The 14,732-nt window shown below is 37.2% G+C and overlaps 1 protein-coding gene across 1 annotated transcript; it reads right to left on the reverse strand.

Annotated features, from left to right (window-relative positions):
- Positions 1–6,251: 6,251 nt before the first annotated feature.
- On the reverse strand, positions 6,252–14,732 carry LOC125280570 (cytolytic toxin-alpha-like). Its single transcript, XM_048211190.1, has 6 exons — positions 14,598–14,732; positions 13,353–13,529; positions 10,874–10,960; positions 8,972–10,681; positions 7,088–7,203; positions 6,252–6,983 (listed from the first exon to the last, which is right to left on the reverse strand). Exons 2-6 carry the CDS (start codon positions 13,504–13,506, stop codon positions 6,651–6,653), a joined length of 2,400 nt encoding a protein of 799 aa, XP_048067147.1. The 5' UTR covers positions 13,507–13,529; positions 14,598–14,732; the 3' UTR covers positions 6,252–6,650.

Genomic DNA, 14,732 nt, shown 5'->3' on the forward strand with positions numbered 1-14,732 from the left:
AGCTTTGGGGGTGGTCCGGCTGCAGCGGGACATTTCCCCATCCTCTTCCTTCCTGATGGATCAGGAAGACTTTGGAGGCGTTGGGTCCAGCGTAATCCTAGGCCGGGGCCCCTGACATCTCGGGAAGGGTGAGCACTTAGAGGAGTGAGATCACTGACATTGCTCCTTAGGCAAGAAGTGTTGCATAGGCTGGGATGACGTCTGTGCGGCGGTGAAGCGTTCAGTGAAGTCCTCTACGGCGGGTCCAAAGAGACCGGCAGGGGAGACAGGAGCATCCAGGAAGCCCACCATATCTGCTTCCTTTATCTCTGTGAGATTCAGCCAGATATGGCACTCTAAAACGACCAGCCTGGCCATTGATCACCCGATGGCCTGGGCTGTGGCCTTCGTAGTGCACAGGGCCAGATCCATGGCACTGCACAGCTCTCTGAAGGTGGGAGTGTCAGTTCCAGACTAGTCCAGAGAGCGGAGGAGTTTGGCCTGGAACACTTGGAGAATGGCCATGGTGTGGAGCGCTAAAGCTGCTTGGCCAGCAGACGAGTACTTTACCGGCGAGAGCAGAGGCTTGGATGGAAGGCGCCGCTTGTTTTTCCATCCAGAAAATGGCGTGAGCTTACTCGTGTCCGAGTGCTGAGCCCCTTTGCCATGCTGTTTCTTCCTCACAGGCTCCTGGGTGGGGCGGGACTGCTTTCTGGCGGGCTTTGGTGCGCTGCATTGCCATAGGCTCGTGCAGCTCCTCCGCGCTGTCATTGGTTCAAAAAGTTTCCCAGTTTGAACCAATGGCCATGCAGTTACACTGCGTTATTGAAAATATTGAAAAGGGCTTTAGTGTTGAGGAAAAAGGAGTTTTTCCCATACACAGTATGAGTGAAGTATCGAAAGGGAACAGACGTTGACCCTCATTTATCAAATGATCGTAAGCCAGAAAACTGTGCGTACGCTCGTTTCCACGCAAAATTGGGCATTTATCAATATGATCAATATGTCAGGTCCCAGCTTGTGTACACACGTTTTTGAGTCAGCGAGACCTTGCATGCAGCATAGTTAATCTGGTGAAGAACTGTTATGAGAACATTTAGTTTATTTTCCTGACCAACAATCACTCACTAACCGATCATTAACCATTAAACGACACGGTTAAAATGTCAAATTAAAATTAAATTAGAATACATGTGTGTCTTAAAATACCACAAATGTTTTTTTGGGTTTTTTTAGGGATTTTGTTTTGTTTTTCAAAACCCACAGACAGGCTGAATGAAAATGTAAATTTTGTTTTCACCTCTGTCAGTAGGTGGCGCTTATGGAACAGCAGAAAAATAGAGATGTTTCCCTGGTAACCTCTATAAACAAAGCAGTGCTGCGCTTATAAATACACTGCAAAAATGCTGTACTTACTTAGAGTTTTTGTCTTGTTTCTAGTCAGAATATCTTAAAGTTCTTAAATCAAGAAGCATTTTCTTGACAAGTAAAAATTATTTTCTAAAATTAAGCAAGTTTTTCCTTAAAACAAGCAAAATAATCTGCCAATGGGGTAAGCAAAATAATCTTAGTCCAAACTGAAAACAAGATTATATATCTTATTATTGGTTTGAAATAAGATTATTTTGCTTACCCCATTGGCAGATTATTTTGCTTGTTTTAAGGAAAAATGTACTTAATTTTGACTTATTTTTCCTGAAAACAAGAAAATAATTTTTACTTGTCAAGAAAATGCTTCTTGATTTAAGAACTTTAAGATATTTTGACTAGAAACAAGACAAAAACTCTAAGTCAGAACAGCATTTTTTGTTGTGTAGGGGTGTTCGATTCCATGTTTTTTTTTGGAGTGGACTCCGACTCCCATTGAAGGAATCGATGGAATCAAGTCCTCGACTCCATTTACTTTACATCAAAACAGGGTCATAAATAAGGCAAGTCCTTATACACTTACTAAATTTATTTTTCCCCAATGCTAAATACACATGATCATTGTCTTAAAAGTGCTTGGACAGGATACTGGACAGTATATACCAACGTTTTTTCAAATCCTGGCAATCAAATATGGTTTTAATGATGATTAAAATATTAAACTGTAACACTGTTGGAAACTGCATCATGGTTTACCATCAAACTGGTAACCGTTTTATCCCAAACCCTCAAGCTAGAGTGAGCTTGCCGACTCCTCGTTAACCTTTAGCAACCCCCAGATTAGGAAACACAGCCATCAGAGGATCCTCAGGAGGATTCTGTATCACATCTACGACTCTGCACAAGAAAATATGTGTACTGATGTGTTGTGTAGTAATATAAATCAAGAGATATCACATTCAAGTAACTCACACAGTTTCTTTACTAGCACTGCATGTTCAAAAACAATCTCTCTTCTTTTCTTACATGCCTACCAGTTCCCACAGTGTACAACAACTCCCTCTAGTGGGCATTTACCATATGACATTGTTAAGTGAACACAACATCTCCCCTAGAATTAATTGATTGCATCTGTACTGCATTTCACTGAACATTACCAACAATATAAACAGTTAATTCAAATGTTTTCTGTTTTGATTTTTTTTCCTGTTACGTTTCACCAAATGCAGAACAATATTCTAATAACCAAGCATGTACAACATGAACATTTATATGTATATATAACTCTCTCTCACTATATGTATATATAACATTTATATCAGTACAGTTCAACTTAACTTTAACCAATAATTATCACTTTGAGTTGACCGTTACTTTCTTTTCTTTTTTTTTCTTCTTACTGTGAGACCTTAAGTTACATAGTCTTTCAACTACATTGGCTTTCTTCTACAACGATGCCTCTCGGATGTTGCTTGGATGTTGACACTTTCCAGTGATGGAGCAGAAACTGGTTGTTCAGCCAGAGTGAAATCTGTAGGTAGGGGTGCCAAATGAGACACGTCCCAAGTTCGTCCATCGTTCAGCTCATAACTGTGTGTTCCTTTTCGCCTCACAATTTGCAAAGGGCCACTGAATTTTGGTTTCCCTTTACTGACATGCACAGGCTTTCTCACCCTTACAAGCTAATGCTCAAAACTAGAATTGAGAAAAATGCCTGCTTTCTGTGCTGCTTGGGACTGTACAAATCGCTGCAGAATTGAAAACAGGTCTCGGGGAATGACCTTTCACAGGTAAGACTGAACATTTGTTTCTGGTTGTATTTGGTCATCATTATATTGATAGTAGTTGGCCATCGGAGTCAGTCAGACTAAAGCCCTATTTGGATGGGATTAGTTTTACATGGGGAGGTGGAGTAAAGTAATTTTACCTCAGGACGTCTCTAATATTAATTGGCCAATCAATACTTGAGGTTTGCCACAGACTTGTCCCACCACCTACAACACAAATAAATGTTTCTTCAAGTGCTTTCATGCTTGAAAAATGCACAGAAAACTACATTTAAACAGGAAATGATGGAATTTTACCGTACATATTTACAGCGGGTCTATTCGGACGGGATTAGTATTACCTGAGGTAATTTTTCCGGACCTTTTTACAGAAGGTAAAAGTCGCCGTAATCTTTACTGACACTGTCCGTAATGATTACTGAGATGGCACATTCGGACGGGACTAAAATCACCGAGAAGCTCTGGTAATAATTACTTTACCCCACCTCCCCATGTAAAACTAATCCCGTCTGAATAGGCCTAATGTCAGTGACACATTCTGTGGACAAATGAGACTTAAGCCCTATTCGGACTGGATTAGTTTTTACCTGGGGAGGTGGGGTAAGGTAATTATTACCAGAGATTCTCAGTGATTTTAGTCCCGTCCAAATGTGCCAAGATCATTACGGACAATGTCTGTAAAGATTACGGCGACTTTTACCTTCTGTAAAAAGGTCCGGAAAAATTACCTCAGGTAATACTAATCCCATTCGAATAGACCCGCTGTAAATATGTACGGTAAAATTCCATCATTTCCTGTTTAAATGTAGTTTTCTGCGCATTTTTCAAGCATGGAAGCACTTGAAGAAACATTCATTTGTGTTGTAGGTGGTGGGACAAGTCTGTGGCAAACCTCAAGTATTGATTGGCCAATTAGTATTACCTTGATATTTGAATTCAAATATCAAGGTAAATTGTACTTAATTTTTCTGCCGGGAAACATGCAAGTATCTTCTGTTGGTTCCGAAGGGCAGTACTATGATATTTAAACAAAATAAGAAAAATTGTGACATCTTCATCCTGTTCAAAAGTTTTCACACCCCGGCTCTTAATGCATCGTGTTTCCTTCTGGAGCATCAGTGAATGTTTGAACCTTTTTTAATAGTTGTGTTTGAGTCCCTCAGTTGTCCTCAGTATGAAAACACAGATCTCAAAATCCTACAGTCACTGCTGGAAAGGGTTCAAATATGTAAAAATGCTTGAAAACTGATGAATCTGCAGGAGCTGGAGGATTTTTCTGAAGAACAGAGCTCAGTTTATCTGCTCAGAACAAACAAGAGACTCATGAACAACCATCACAAAACACACAAACAATCGTGGATCATCAGGTAACCACACACAGTATTGAGAATCAATGGTTCACATACTTATGAATGGGGTTATTTTAATAAATTCAGCTATTGTTTTGTCTTGTGAACTAAATTTCTGTAATGTATATATAAATTCTATAATGTAAAATTTCATTTTAATTTTGCAACTTATGTGTTAAAATTTTTTAAATTATATCTTAAAACTATAGTTTAGGAAATAGCAAATGTAAATTATATTATTGAATTTGAATGATCATTTTGCTTCAAACATTGCACCTATGGGTATGGAAAATGTAAATTTAAATATAGAAATGCATTGCCATTTGCCATTTTGCATATTACATTTCAAATTGAAAATTGCTACAAGTATGCTTCGATAAATATGCAGCATTTTGTCTCAGAAATAATAAAATAACAGGTAACACTTTACTTGAAGGGGTGTGCATAAGACTGACATGACACCTTCATAATCTTGACATGACACATGTCATGAATATGAAGGAGGTTTTATGAATGTTTATGACAACTGTCATTAAATGTCATTCGCTCAATTATGTCATTTTTAATGCAAAGATGACATTGTTTGAGATGTCTTTGTTACGACAACTTGACATAAACCAACACATCATAACCTGTCAGTGTCTTTGTCATGACAACTTGACATTAGCAAAACATCATAACCTGTCATAAACATGACATAGCAGATTAATTATCAAACTTAAGAAACTACTTAGCTTTATGGGTTAACATTACATTACATTATTTTGGTAACACTTCAGTATAGGGAACACATATATAAACGATTAACTATGACTTTTCCCTCAATAAACTCTTAATTTACTGCTTATTATAGTTAATTGTTAGGTTTAGGTATTGGGTAGGATTAAGAATGTAGAATAAGATCATGCAGAATAAGGCATAAGTACTAATAAGTACTAATAAATAGCCAATATTTTAGCCATATGAATGCTAATAGTAATAAGCAACTAGTTAAAAGACCCTAAAATAAAGTGTTACCATTATTTTATAACAGTGTCATCTTTTTTACGAAATTTGAAATTGTCTATTATCTGACCTTCTGTTGGAGGAAACTTAAAAAAACAAAAAAAAACAAAAACAAAAAAAAACATGAAATGAAAAATAGTCATGATGCTGTTATAAAATTATTTGTCAGAGTATTGTCACTTAATGACATTTTAATGACAAGTTCAATTTGTACCACTGTACTTGAGCTCAAGATACATATTCATGACACTATTATAATGGCCTCATGACAGCCAATGTCAAAACCAACCACATGACAGTTTAATGTAATGTTAACCCATAAAGCTAGATAATGTCAAGTTGTCATGACAAAGACACTGACAGGTTATGATGTATTGGTTTATGTCAAGTTGTCATAACTCGGACATCTCAAACAATGCCATCTTTGCATTAAAAATGACATAACGGAGCGAATGACATTTAATGACAGTTGTCATAAACATTCATAAAACCTCCTTCATATTCATGACATGTGTCATGTCATGATTATGAAGGTGTCATGGCAGTCTTATGCACACCCCTTCAAGTAAAGTGTTACCAAATAACACTTTTTCAGTTACAGTTTGTCTTAAATTTCATTTTGTTCATGAGAAAATCATATAGTGAAACCAATATTGTGAATCATAATTTTAATTAATGAGATCATGACTTCTGGGTCTGCTAATATTTGTGAGCAACAGCTTGCAACTAAAAACAGCAAAAGAGGCTTGTGTCAGGCCATTTAAAGTCAAGTTAAGCTCTTTATTGTCACTGAACATCAAGAGTTTTTGTACTTCCACAGTGTACAAAATGGAATAAATGAAATATAAAGATGGACAAATGAACCAGAATAAGATGCTATACAGTACATTTTTCTCCCTGAAAACCACCATATACAATCACTATTGATTCATTAACTCAGATTTGATATATTTAACTTTTGTTAATGGAGTTACTTGTTTATATTTCCATTTACCTGGAAATCAAAAATGTTATAACAGTTGATACTAGAAAACATAAAATATTACTGATTGACTCAAATCTGATATTTTTTACTCTTAAAATCTGAGTATACATTTAAAAAAAGTATATGATTGCTGTTCAGATGTTGTTTGGATTAGAATTATAAAGAACAGGCTGGAGGCTAACTGAAGTAGAAACCCAGAGCATCAATTTCATCTCCACTTCTCCCTTTAATGCCGTAACATTTTCCTGATCCAACATTAACAATCACAGGCTCACCCAGATCATCACGTTTGATAGACAATGTTCTTCTTTCACCATTATTTTTTTCAACCACAAATTCCAACCCCCCAAATCTGGTACCCTGCCTATTTGGCCACAGTTTTGCAGTGACAATTTTATCAGTTATGTCAAAGAGAAATACTTCTTCATAATCTCCTGCTACCTTGCCAACTTTAATCATCTGGTAATCCTGGAAAATCACTTCTATTGTGTTCAATGAGTGAATTTCCATCTGTGGAACAAACATATTTAATGTGAATAAAATAACAAAATGATAAAAATGTGATAAAATACAGGAAAATATGATAAAATTGAATGAAAACAATCTTCACTCACATCATCATCATCATCATCCCCGTCATAAGTTATGACGATTTTATAAAAGCTGTTGTATGAAGCGGACTTAAAGGAGAATTCATCACCACCTGTCCCGCCCACAATCCCAGGTTCTGCTGTGGAAAGAATTCGGATAATTCAAAAACAGGCTGCATTCACACAGTGGCAGAATAAATTTCCAGTCCTTTTTTTTTTTTTTTTAGATCCCCAAAGAGCATTGATAGGGCCCTCACACCTTGGTGCACATTGGGGCTGTTGGTGGCGCTATGACTGAGAAACACCCATGTGATCAATCCTTTTGAAGGAACATGGCTATAGTTTTATTCGGATACAAGTTGCTGGTAGGATAAACTTATATTTATGTTGTGCATCTAGTAGGGGAGAGCGGGGCTGGTTGGGTCAAGGGTTGGTTGGCACGCAGTTAAATCCCAGTACACTAGAGGGCGCTGCCACAAAAATCTAACATTAAAATGACTGCCCTCTTGACCAGACCACACCCATTTACTGAAATCATTCAACTGTCACTAACTATTGAGATGAGGACAACTTTTCTATTTTAGAGTCTCAAAACAAAAAAAAGTTTTCCCCACTAAATATATTGTAGAACTGTGATAGAGATATATAAAATGTAAGGATTTCAGTTTATAGAGATAGGAATCATCTATATTTTAACAGGAAATTTACAAGTTTCTGATGAGCTATGCTATGTGGCTAACATCATGTCTGTAAAGAGGTGTGGATGGGGTTGGTTGACACTGATTTGGGGGTTGGTTGGCACATAGCCATTTGGTTAAAAAAATTATTAATTTATGTATTTTACATGTTAAAACAATGAATATAATGTAATACAATATAATGAACTAACTTATGTATGAAATCATTTTCTTTTAGAAGTCAAAATGGTCAGAAAATATTTAAGAACAACGGAGAGAGGAAAGACTGTCAACCAACCCCATCCACACCTCTTTACTGACATGATGTTAGCCACATAGTATAGCTCATCAGAAACTTGTAAATTTCCTGTCAAAATATAGATGATTCCTATCTCTATAAGCTCTATAAATCTCTATCTATCACAGTTCTACAATATATTTAGTGGGGAAAACTTTTTTTGTTTTGAGACTGCATTATTTCTGTTACTCCTAATACTACACATGCACACACACACACCCCACACATAGCCTACAAACTGCTGTTTAGTTCAAATAAATATACGATCTGGTTTGTTTTGAGTTTTATAGGAATAGCCGGCCTGGAGAAGTTTGTCCACGTACAAACTGTTGTTTAGTTCAATTAAATACAATCTATGGAGAAAATATGCTGAAATTCTGTTGAATGTTTTTCTGTTTTGAATTAAATTCTCAAGTTTTTTACATTTGTCACCTCATTCTTTGTAACTATAGCATCTGTGCCAACCAACCCCGCTCTCCCCTACAGGGGTGCCCAACCCTGATCCTGGAGAGCTACCTTCCTGCAGAGCTCAGATTCATCCCGGATCAAATCCTGTCTGTAACTATCAAGTGCTCATGAAGATCTTAATTAGCTAATTCAGGTGTGTTTTATGAGGGTTGGAGCTAAACTTTGCAGGTAGGTAGATCTCCAGGAACAGGGTTGGGCAGCCCTGATCTAGTATATATGATAAATTTCATACTGGATGTGTCATATAGAACAGACTACACTCAGCTTCACCTCATGCAGCCGTTCCTTTTAGATGCTTCATTTTTCGAAAAACATTGACGCATCATTGATAACATAGCAGTTATATATTTCTAGTCATACTTTCATATTTTGAATCTTGCAGCTCAAATACTGTAAATATGTGAACGGTACAGTTTGATAATCACATCTGTTAATTATTCATAAAGATGTGCAAATGTCACTTACCTAAAGGGACAGTGTTGACAGTATCACTGGCTTCACTCACTCCCACTTTACCAGCCTTCCTGTAGCGGATCAGGTACTGCTTTCCAGGCTCCAATCCATTCAAAGTAAAATCTTCATAACCTGTTTCTATAAAAAGCCATGGTTCTTCATCTCCAGAATGTGGTTTTACCTTCTTGTATTCCACTCTGTACCGCAATGTCTCTCCAGATCTCTTCTGCAGTTGAAGGGACACCGCTTGGGCCAGGACATTCTTCACTATTGGTGGGGATGGCTTGGAAACAGGCTGGAACTGTCTGTCTGTCAGTTTCCCTTTTTCATACAGATAGATGGAGGAGCCTGCAATGGAGGGATTGGAGATGGCAGAAATAATGAAGCAGATTCTTTTATCATCTTTATTGGCTTCTGCAAACCTCCTGAATTGAGACAAGTTCTCTCTCATCTTCATTGCGATATTTAAATCATTGAACCACTTTGTGAAAGATGTCACAGTATAAGTTTTACTCTCTTTTAGCTTTTTAAACATGTCAGATTTCACAAACTCCTCCAGGTTTGAAAGATATGGGTCTTTATACTTCAAAGATGTGAAGGTCAAGCTCAACACTGCATCAACATCAGGATCAAATAAGGTAGTAATGAGTTCGACCTGGTCTTTAATTTTGATCCCCTGTAGAATCTTGATGTTAGAATTCAAGATGTGAAGTTCAGACTTTGCCTCATTTAACCACTTGTTAAGCTTGTCAGCACTGAATGGGGAGCTCCTGTGCATATTCAGGATGTTTTCTAGAGTCTTCTCCTCCTCCTCTCCTCCTCGAACAGCAGGCAAGACCCTGCCGACTGCTTCCATAAGCATTGTCTTGTATGTGCTGAATGATTTCTGAAATAATTGCAGCCTCTCTTTGATGTCACTGAAAGCATTGGCCAGTGTGTTTCTGATCAGGTCATTGCATGTCCTCTCTGCCTCTCCCAGCTCTTCGATTATATGTTCAGTGTCAGAAATCAGACTTGTGGTAATCTCTCTCTTCAGCTGAGCTGCCTTATTGTCCAATAGATGAAGAGGATGGAGCCAGACTTTGATTGGAACCACATTCTGTGGATTCTCCTTCAGCAGAGTGGGGAGTGTCTTGTATGTCTGTATGGCTTCCATGTATGTGGTTGGGTTCTGCTCAAGTAAGATGTCCCCATGAAATGTGCAGGAGATCTCCTCAGCCATTTTCATTTCATTTTCTTTCATTTTTACAGATCCTTCTCCCTCAATGGAAAATGAAGGAATGCTCTTGACCATAACACTCAGATTTCCCTCAATATCCTGCTTGTTTTCCTCAGCTGAAAATGTCCGATCAAACACCATGACAGCCTGGGCTCCATACAGTACCGCTGTGACCACATGAGTTGCAGTTTTCTGGTCGAACACCTGAGGGTAGGTGAACTTGCCCAGCTGGGACATAGTGAGCTGTTCATATCTTGTAGTTTCACTGTAATACATTGTAACTCTGGACTGTTGGTTGGAGGATTTGGTGTCACGCAGGAACTTTCCAGATCCTCCCACCTCCACAAGCCCTCCCATGAAACTGGCTTTCAGGGAAGCACTTATCTCCAGGAGGTTGGACTTACTAGAGAGAGAGTCAGAGCTACTGAATTTCAGATCTGTTAGGGGCTGTGGACGACTGTGTAAATTTTCACTCTGTGATTTCTTATCCCACAGAGTAACACCTGAAATGAAAAATAGCTTTAAGAGTCACTGTATGTATGAGGAAGTGATGTACTGTTGTAAATGTAAATTGTAATTGTGCAGGTGTTATAGTTTTTTTTACACAAGGACTGGTATATGGTGATTAAACATTTGGTAAAGAAAAAAAAAAAAACCTTTTTCTTTATATGATTTTTTTTAGGTAGATACACCACCTGGAATGAAGGAATCTTTGCGGCAGTCATAAAGCATTCCAAGAGACAGAGGTCTTCCTAGGGCTGCCACTTCCATTGGCTCTGATGCTATGGTTATAATAAAGAAAAAGAGTTGATTAGACGTAGAATGATAGAAGGGAATGCTGGTATCGACACAGGTTTCAGTAGTGACTTGATACTGAAGTACAGGTGCTGGTCATATAATTAGAATATCATTAAAAAGTTGATTTATTTCACTAATTCTATTCAAAAAGTGAAACTTGTATATTATATTCATTCATTACACACAGACTGATATATTTCAAATGTTTATTTCTTTTCATTTTGATGATTATAGCTGACAAGGAAAATCCCAAATTCAGTATCTCAAAAAATTAGAATATTACTTAAGACCAATACAAAGAAAGGATTTTTAGAAATCTTGGCCAACTGAAAAGTATGAACATGAAAAGTATGAGCATGTACAGCACTCAATACTTAGTTGGGGCTCCTTTTGCCTGAATTACTGCAGCAATGCGGCGTGGCATGGAGTCGATCAGTCTGTGGCACTGCTCAGGTGTTATGAGAGCCCAGGTTGCTCTGATAGTGGCCTTCAGCTCTTCTGCATTGTTGGGTCTGGCATATCGCATCTTCCTCTTCACAATACCCCATAGATTTTCTATGGGGTTAAGGTCAGGCGAGTTTGCTGGCCAATTAAGAACAGGGATACCATGGTCCTTAAACCAGGTACTGGTAGCTTTGACACTGTATGCAGGTGCCAAGTCCTGTTGGAAAATGAAATCTGCATCTCCATAAAGTTGGTCAGCAGCAGGAAGCATGAGGTGCTCTAAAACTTCCTGGTATACGGCTGCGTTGACCTTGGACCTCAGAAAACACAGTGGACCAACACCAGCAGATGACATGGCACCCCAAACCATCACTGACTGTGGAAACTTTACACTGGACCTCAAGCAACGTGGATTGTGTCCCTCTCCTCTCTTCCTCCAGACTCTGGGACCCTGATTTCCAAAGGAAATGCAAATTTACTTTCATCAGAGAACATAACTTTGGACCACTCAGCAGTAGTCCAGTCCTTTTTGTCTTTAGACGCTTCTGACGCTGTCTGTTGTTCAAGAGTGGCTTGACACAAGGAATGCGACAGCTGAAACCCATGTCTTGCTTACATCTGTGCGTAGTGGTTCTTGAAGCACTGACTCCAGCTGCAGTCCACTCTTTGTGAATCTCCCCCACATTTTTGAATGGGTTTTGTTTCACAATCCTCTCCAGGGTGCGGTTATCCCTATTGCTTGTACACCTTTTTCTACCACATCTTTTCCTTCCCTTCGCCTCTCTATTAATGTGCTTGGACACAGAGCTCTGTGAACAGCCAGCCTCATTTGCAATGACCTTTTGTGTCTTGCCCTCCTTGTGCAAGGTGTCAATGGTTGTCTTTTGAACAACTGTCAAGTCAGCAGTTTTCCCCATGATTGTGTAGCCTACAGAACTAGACTGAGAGACCATTTAAAGGCCTTTGCAGGTGTTTTGAGTTAATTAGCTGATTAGAGTGTGGCACCAGGTGTCTTCAATATTGAACCTTTTCACAATATTCTAATTTTCTGAGATACTGAATTTGGGATTTTCCTTTGTTGTCAGTTATAATCATCAAAATTAAAAGAAATAAACATTTGAAATATATCAGTCTGTGTGTAATGAATGAATATAATATACAGGTTTCACTTTTTGAATGGAATTAGTGAAATAAATCAACTTTTTGATGATATTCTAATTATATGACCAGCACCTGTACTTTTGACAACACTAATCCAATAAAAAAGATTGCAAGTTTGCAATGGTGTAATTCATGTCAAACCTGACTGGTTATCAGTGGTAGACAGTAACTAAGTATTATAACTAAGTATAACTGAATTCAGAAGTCATCACATCACAGTCTAAAGGGTGAAAGTTTAGGTTAAAAAACAAGAAACATTTAAAATAATTCAAATTAATTCCAGTTTCAAAACAAAACTAGTTTGAATAGCAGTCTTCTTAAAATGTTATTCTTTTAGCCCTGTGATTTTTATTTTGATTGTCAATACACAAAATACAATGTTATACAGCATCCCCCCCACTTCTTTGCACACATGAAGTTCACTATCAATAACCTAATCATATAAAATTAATATAAAAGTATAAAATTAAAAAATAAACATTTGCCAATCTTTAATTTTTAACTCGAATACTTCAGTAAATTAAAAACCAAGTACTGCACTTTTTTTTTTTTTTTTTTCTTTTTTTTTTTAAATATTTGATTTGTGTAGCTTGTCCACTACTGCTGGTTTTGTTCATGGCTTTTTGTTAAACATTATATTGGGCATTTACAATGGAATAAATGAATGAGAACATACTTGAATAGTTTATTTCCTTCTGAGGACATTGGATCTGTACTGTGATATTGCTGATCTCTACACGTTCACATTTTGTAACACCATTTGTTTCCTACCTTCAGACTTTGTTTTGCTTTTGGGTTTCATGAAATCAGGTAATGAAAATCCAGATTTCCAGCAGTATGTAGATCCAGTTAGGGTTGCCAGCCATATATATGTACACAAGTAAATGAAGTTTGGCTGCTTCAGGTACATTGTAAGTGCCACCATCTTAGAAAAGCCAGCGAGAAGACCTGTTTGAACAGAAGTCACAGGAGAAGATGCCTCAGTGTCCTGAATAAACTGCCTTTGTGTTGGAAATAGAGTGGCACTATATACAGATATTGTCAATTAAACATGTCAATTAATTGTCAATTAATGGGGGGAGGCTATCTAGCCTCTAAACATTTCCACAACAAAATCCAAGAAGAAAATTAATGATGTTTAACCATGGAAACTATTTGAAAATAAATATTAATTTATTTATATTAAATGTGCACTTTTAGTATACTTCAAACCTTAAAAGTACACTCTTTAAAAAGTACACTTGGAGATAATATGTATATTTATATTTGTTGACATGGATGAGTTTGTGATTAGTATCTCTTTTTTTTTTTCATTCATTCAGGAGAAGTTTGTTGTGTATCTAAAGCAATTTCCAATATAGTGATGTATCATTACACCCCTATCTCTTAACTTTAAGGATCACAAGGAAGGCAAAGACTGCACAATGTCCTGTAATCCTCAGAGGCATCTCTATCATATACTGTATTTACTCAAACGTTTGCATTGTTGGGCGGGGCTAAAGAGGTAATGATGTAGAAGTGGACGTTGATCTTCCGTAGATGCAGTCTTTCAATGCACTATGACGTCATACTGAGACAATATGAAATAGTCAAAATAATCATTTTTTGGAGCTTAGTGTCAATAAAAGCTGTTTATGGACTAACGAGAAAGTGTCAAGTTTGACCTTCTAGATTTATTCACTATACCACAGGTTTCATGGGAAAAAACAACAACTAAAAAAACCTTTTCATTCCAATCTCTCAAAATAAGGATGGATATTTAATTAATTGTTTAATTTTAAAAGATTTTAATTGTTTAATTTTAAAATTGTTTAATTTTAAAATTGTCAGATTTTAAGAAACCAAAAGGCATTCTTTACTTTAGTTCATTTGCAATCTAGTGATGTTTTTTTTTAATAATAATAATAATATAAAAATATAAATCCCCTGTGATCACATCTGAATTCTGTGAATTGTCTATTGACAGCACATTCACACTAACATCACCAGTTCATATTGTTTTAAATGATGAATTACCTGGAGTCTCTGTGTGTCCTTTGGAAAGTTCAGAGCTGAAATCTTCTGCTAATGTCTTCAGTTGAAGTCTGAAGCTCACTGGATTTCTGGTGTGATATTTATACTGAGAAAAAACTGCCCTTTACCCTCATGGAC

The sequence above is a fragment of the Megalobrama amblycephala genome, linkage group LG1 (genome assembly GCF_018812025.1).
Source record: "Megalobrama amblycephala isolate DHTTF-2021 linkage group LG1, ASM1881202v1, whole genome shotgun sequence".
In the NCBI taxonomy this organism is placed as follows: Eukaryota; Metazoa; Chordata; class Actinopteri; order Cypriniformes; family Xenocyprididae; genus Megalobrama; species Megalobrama amblycephala.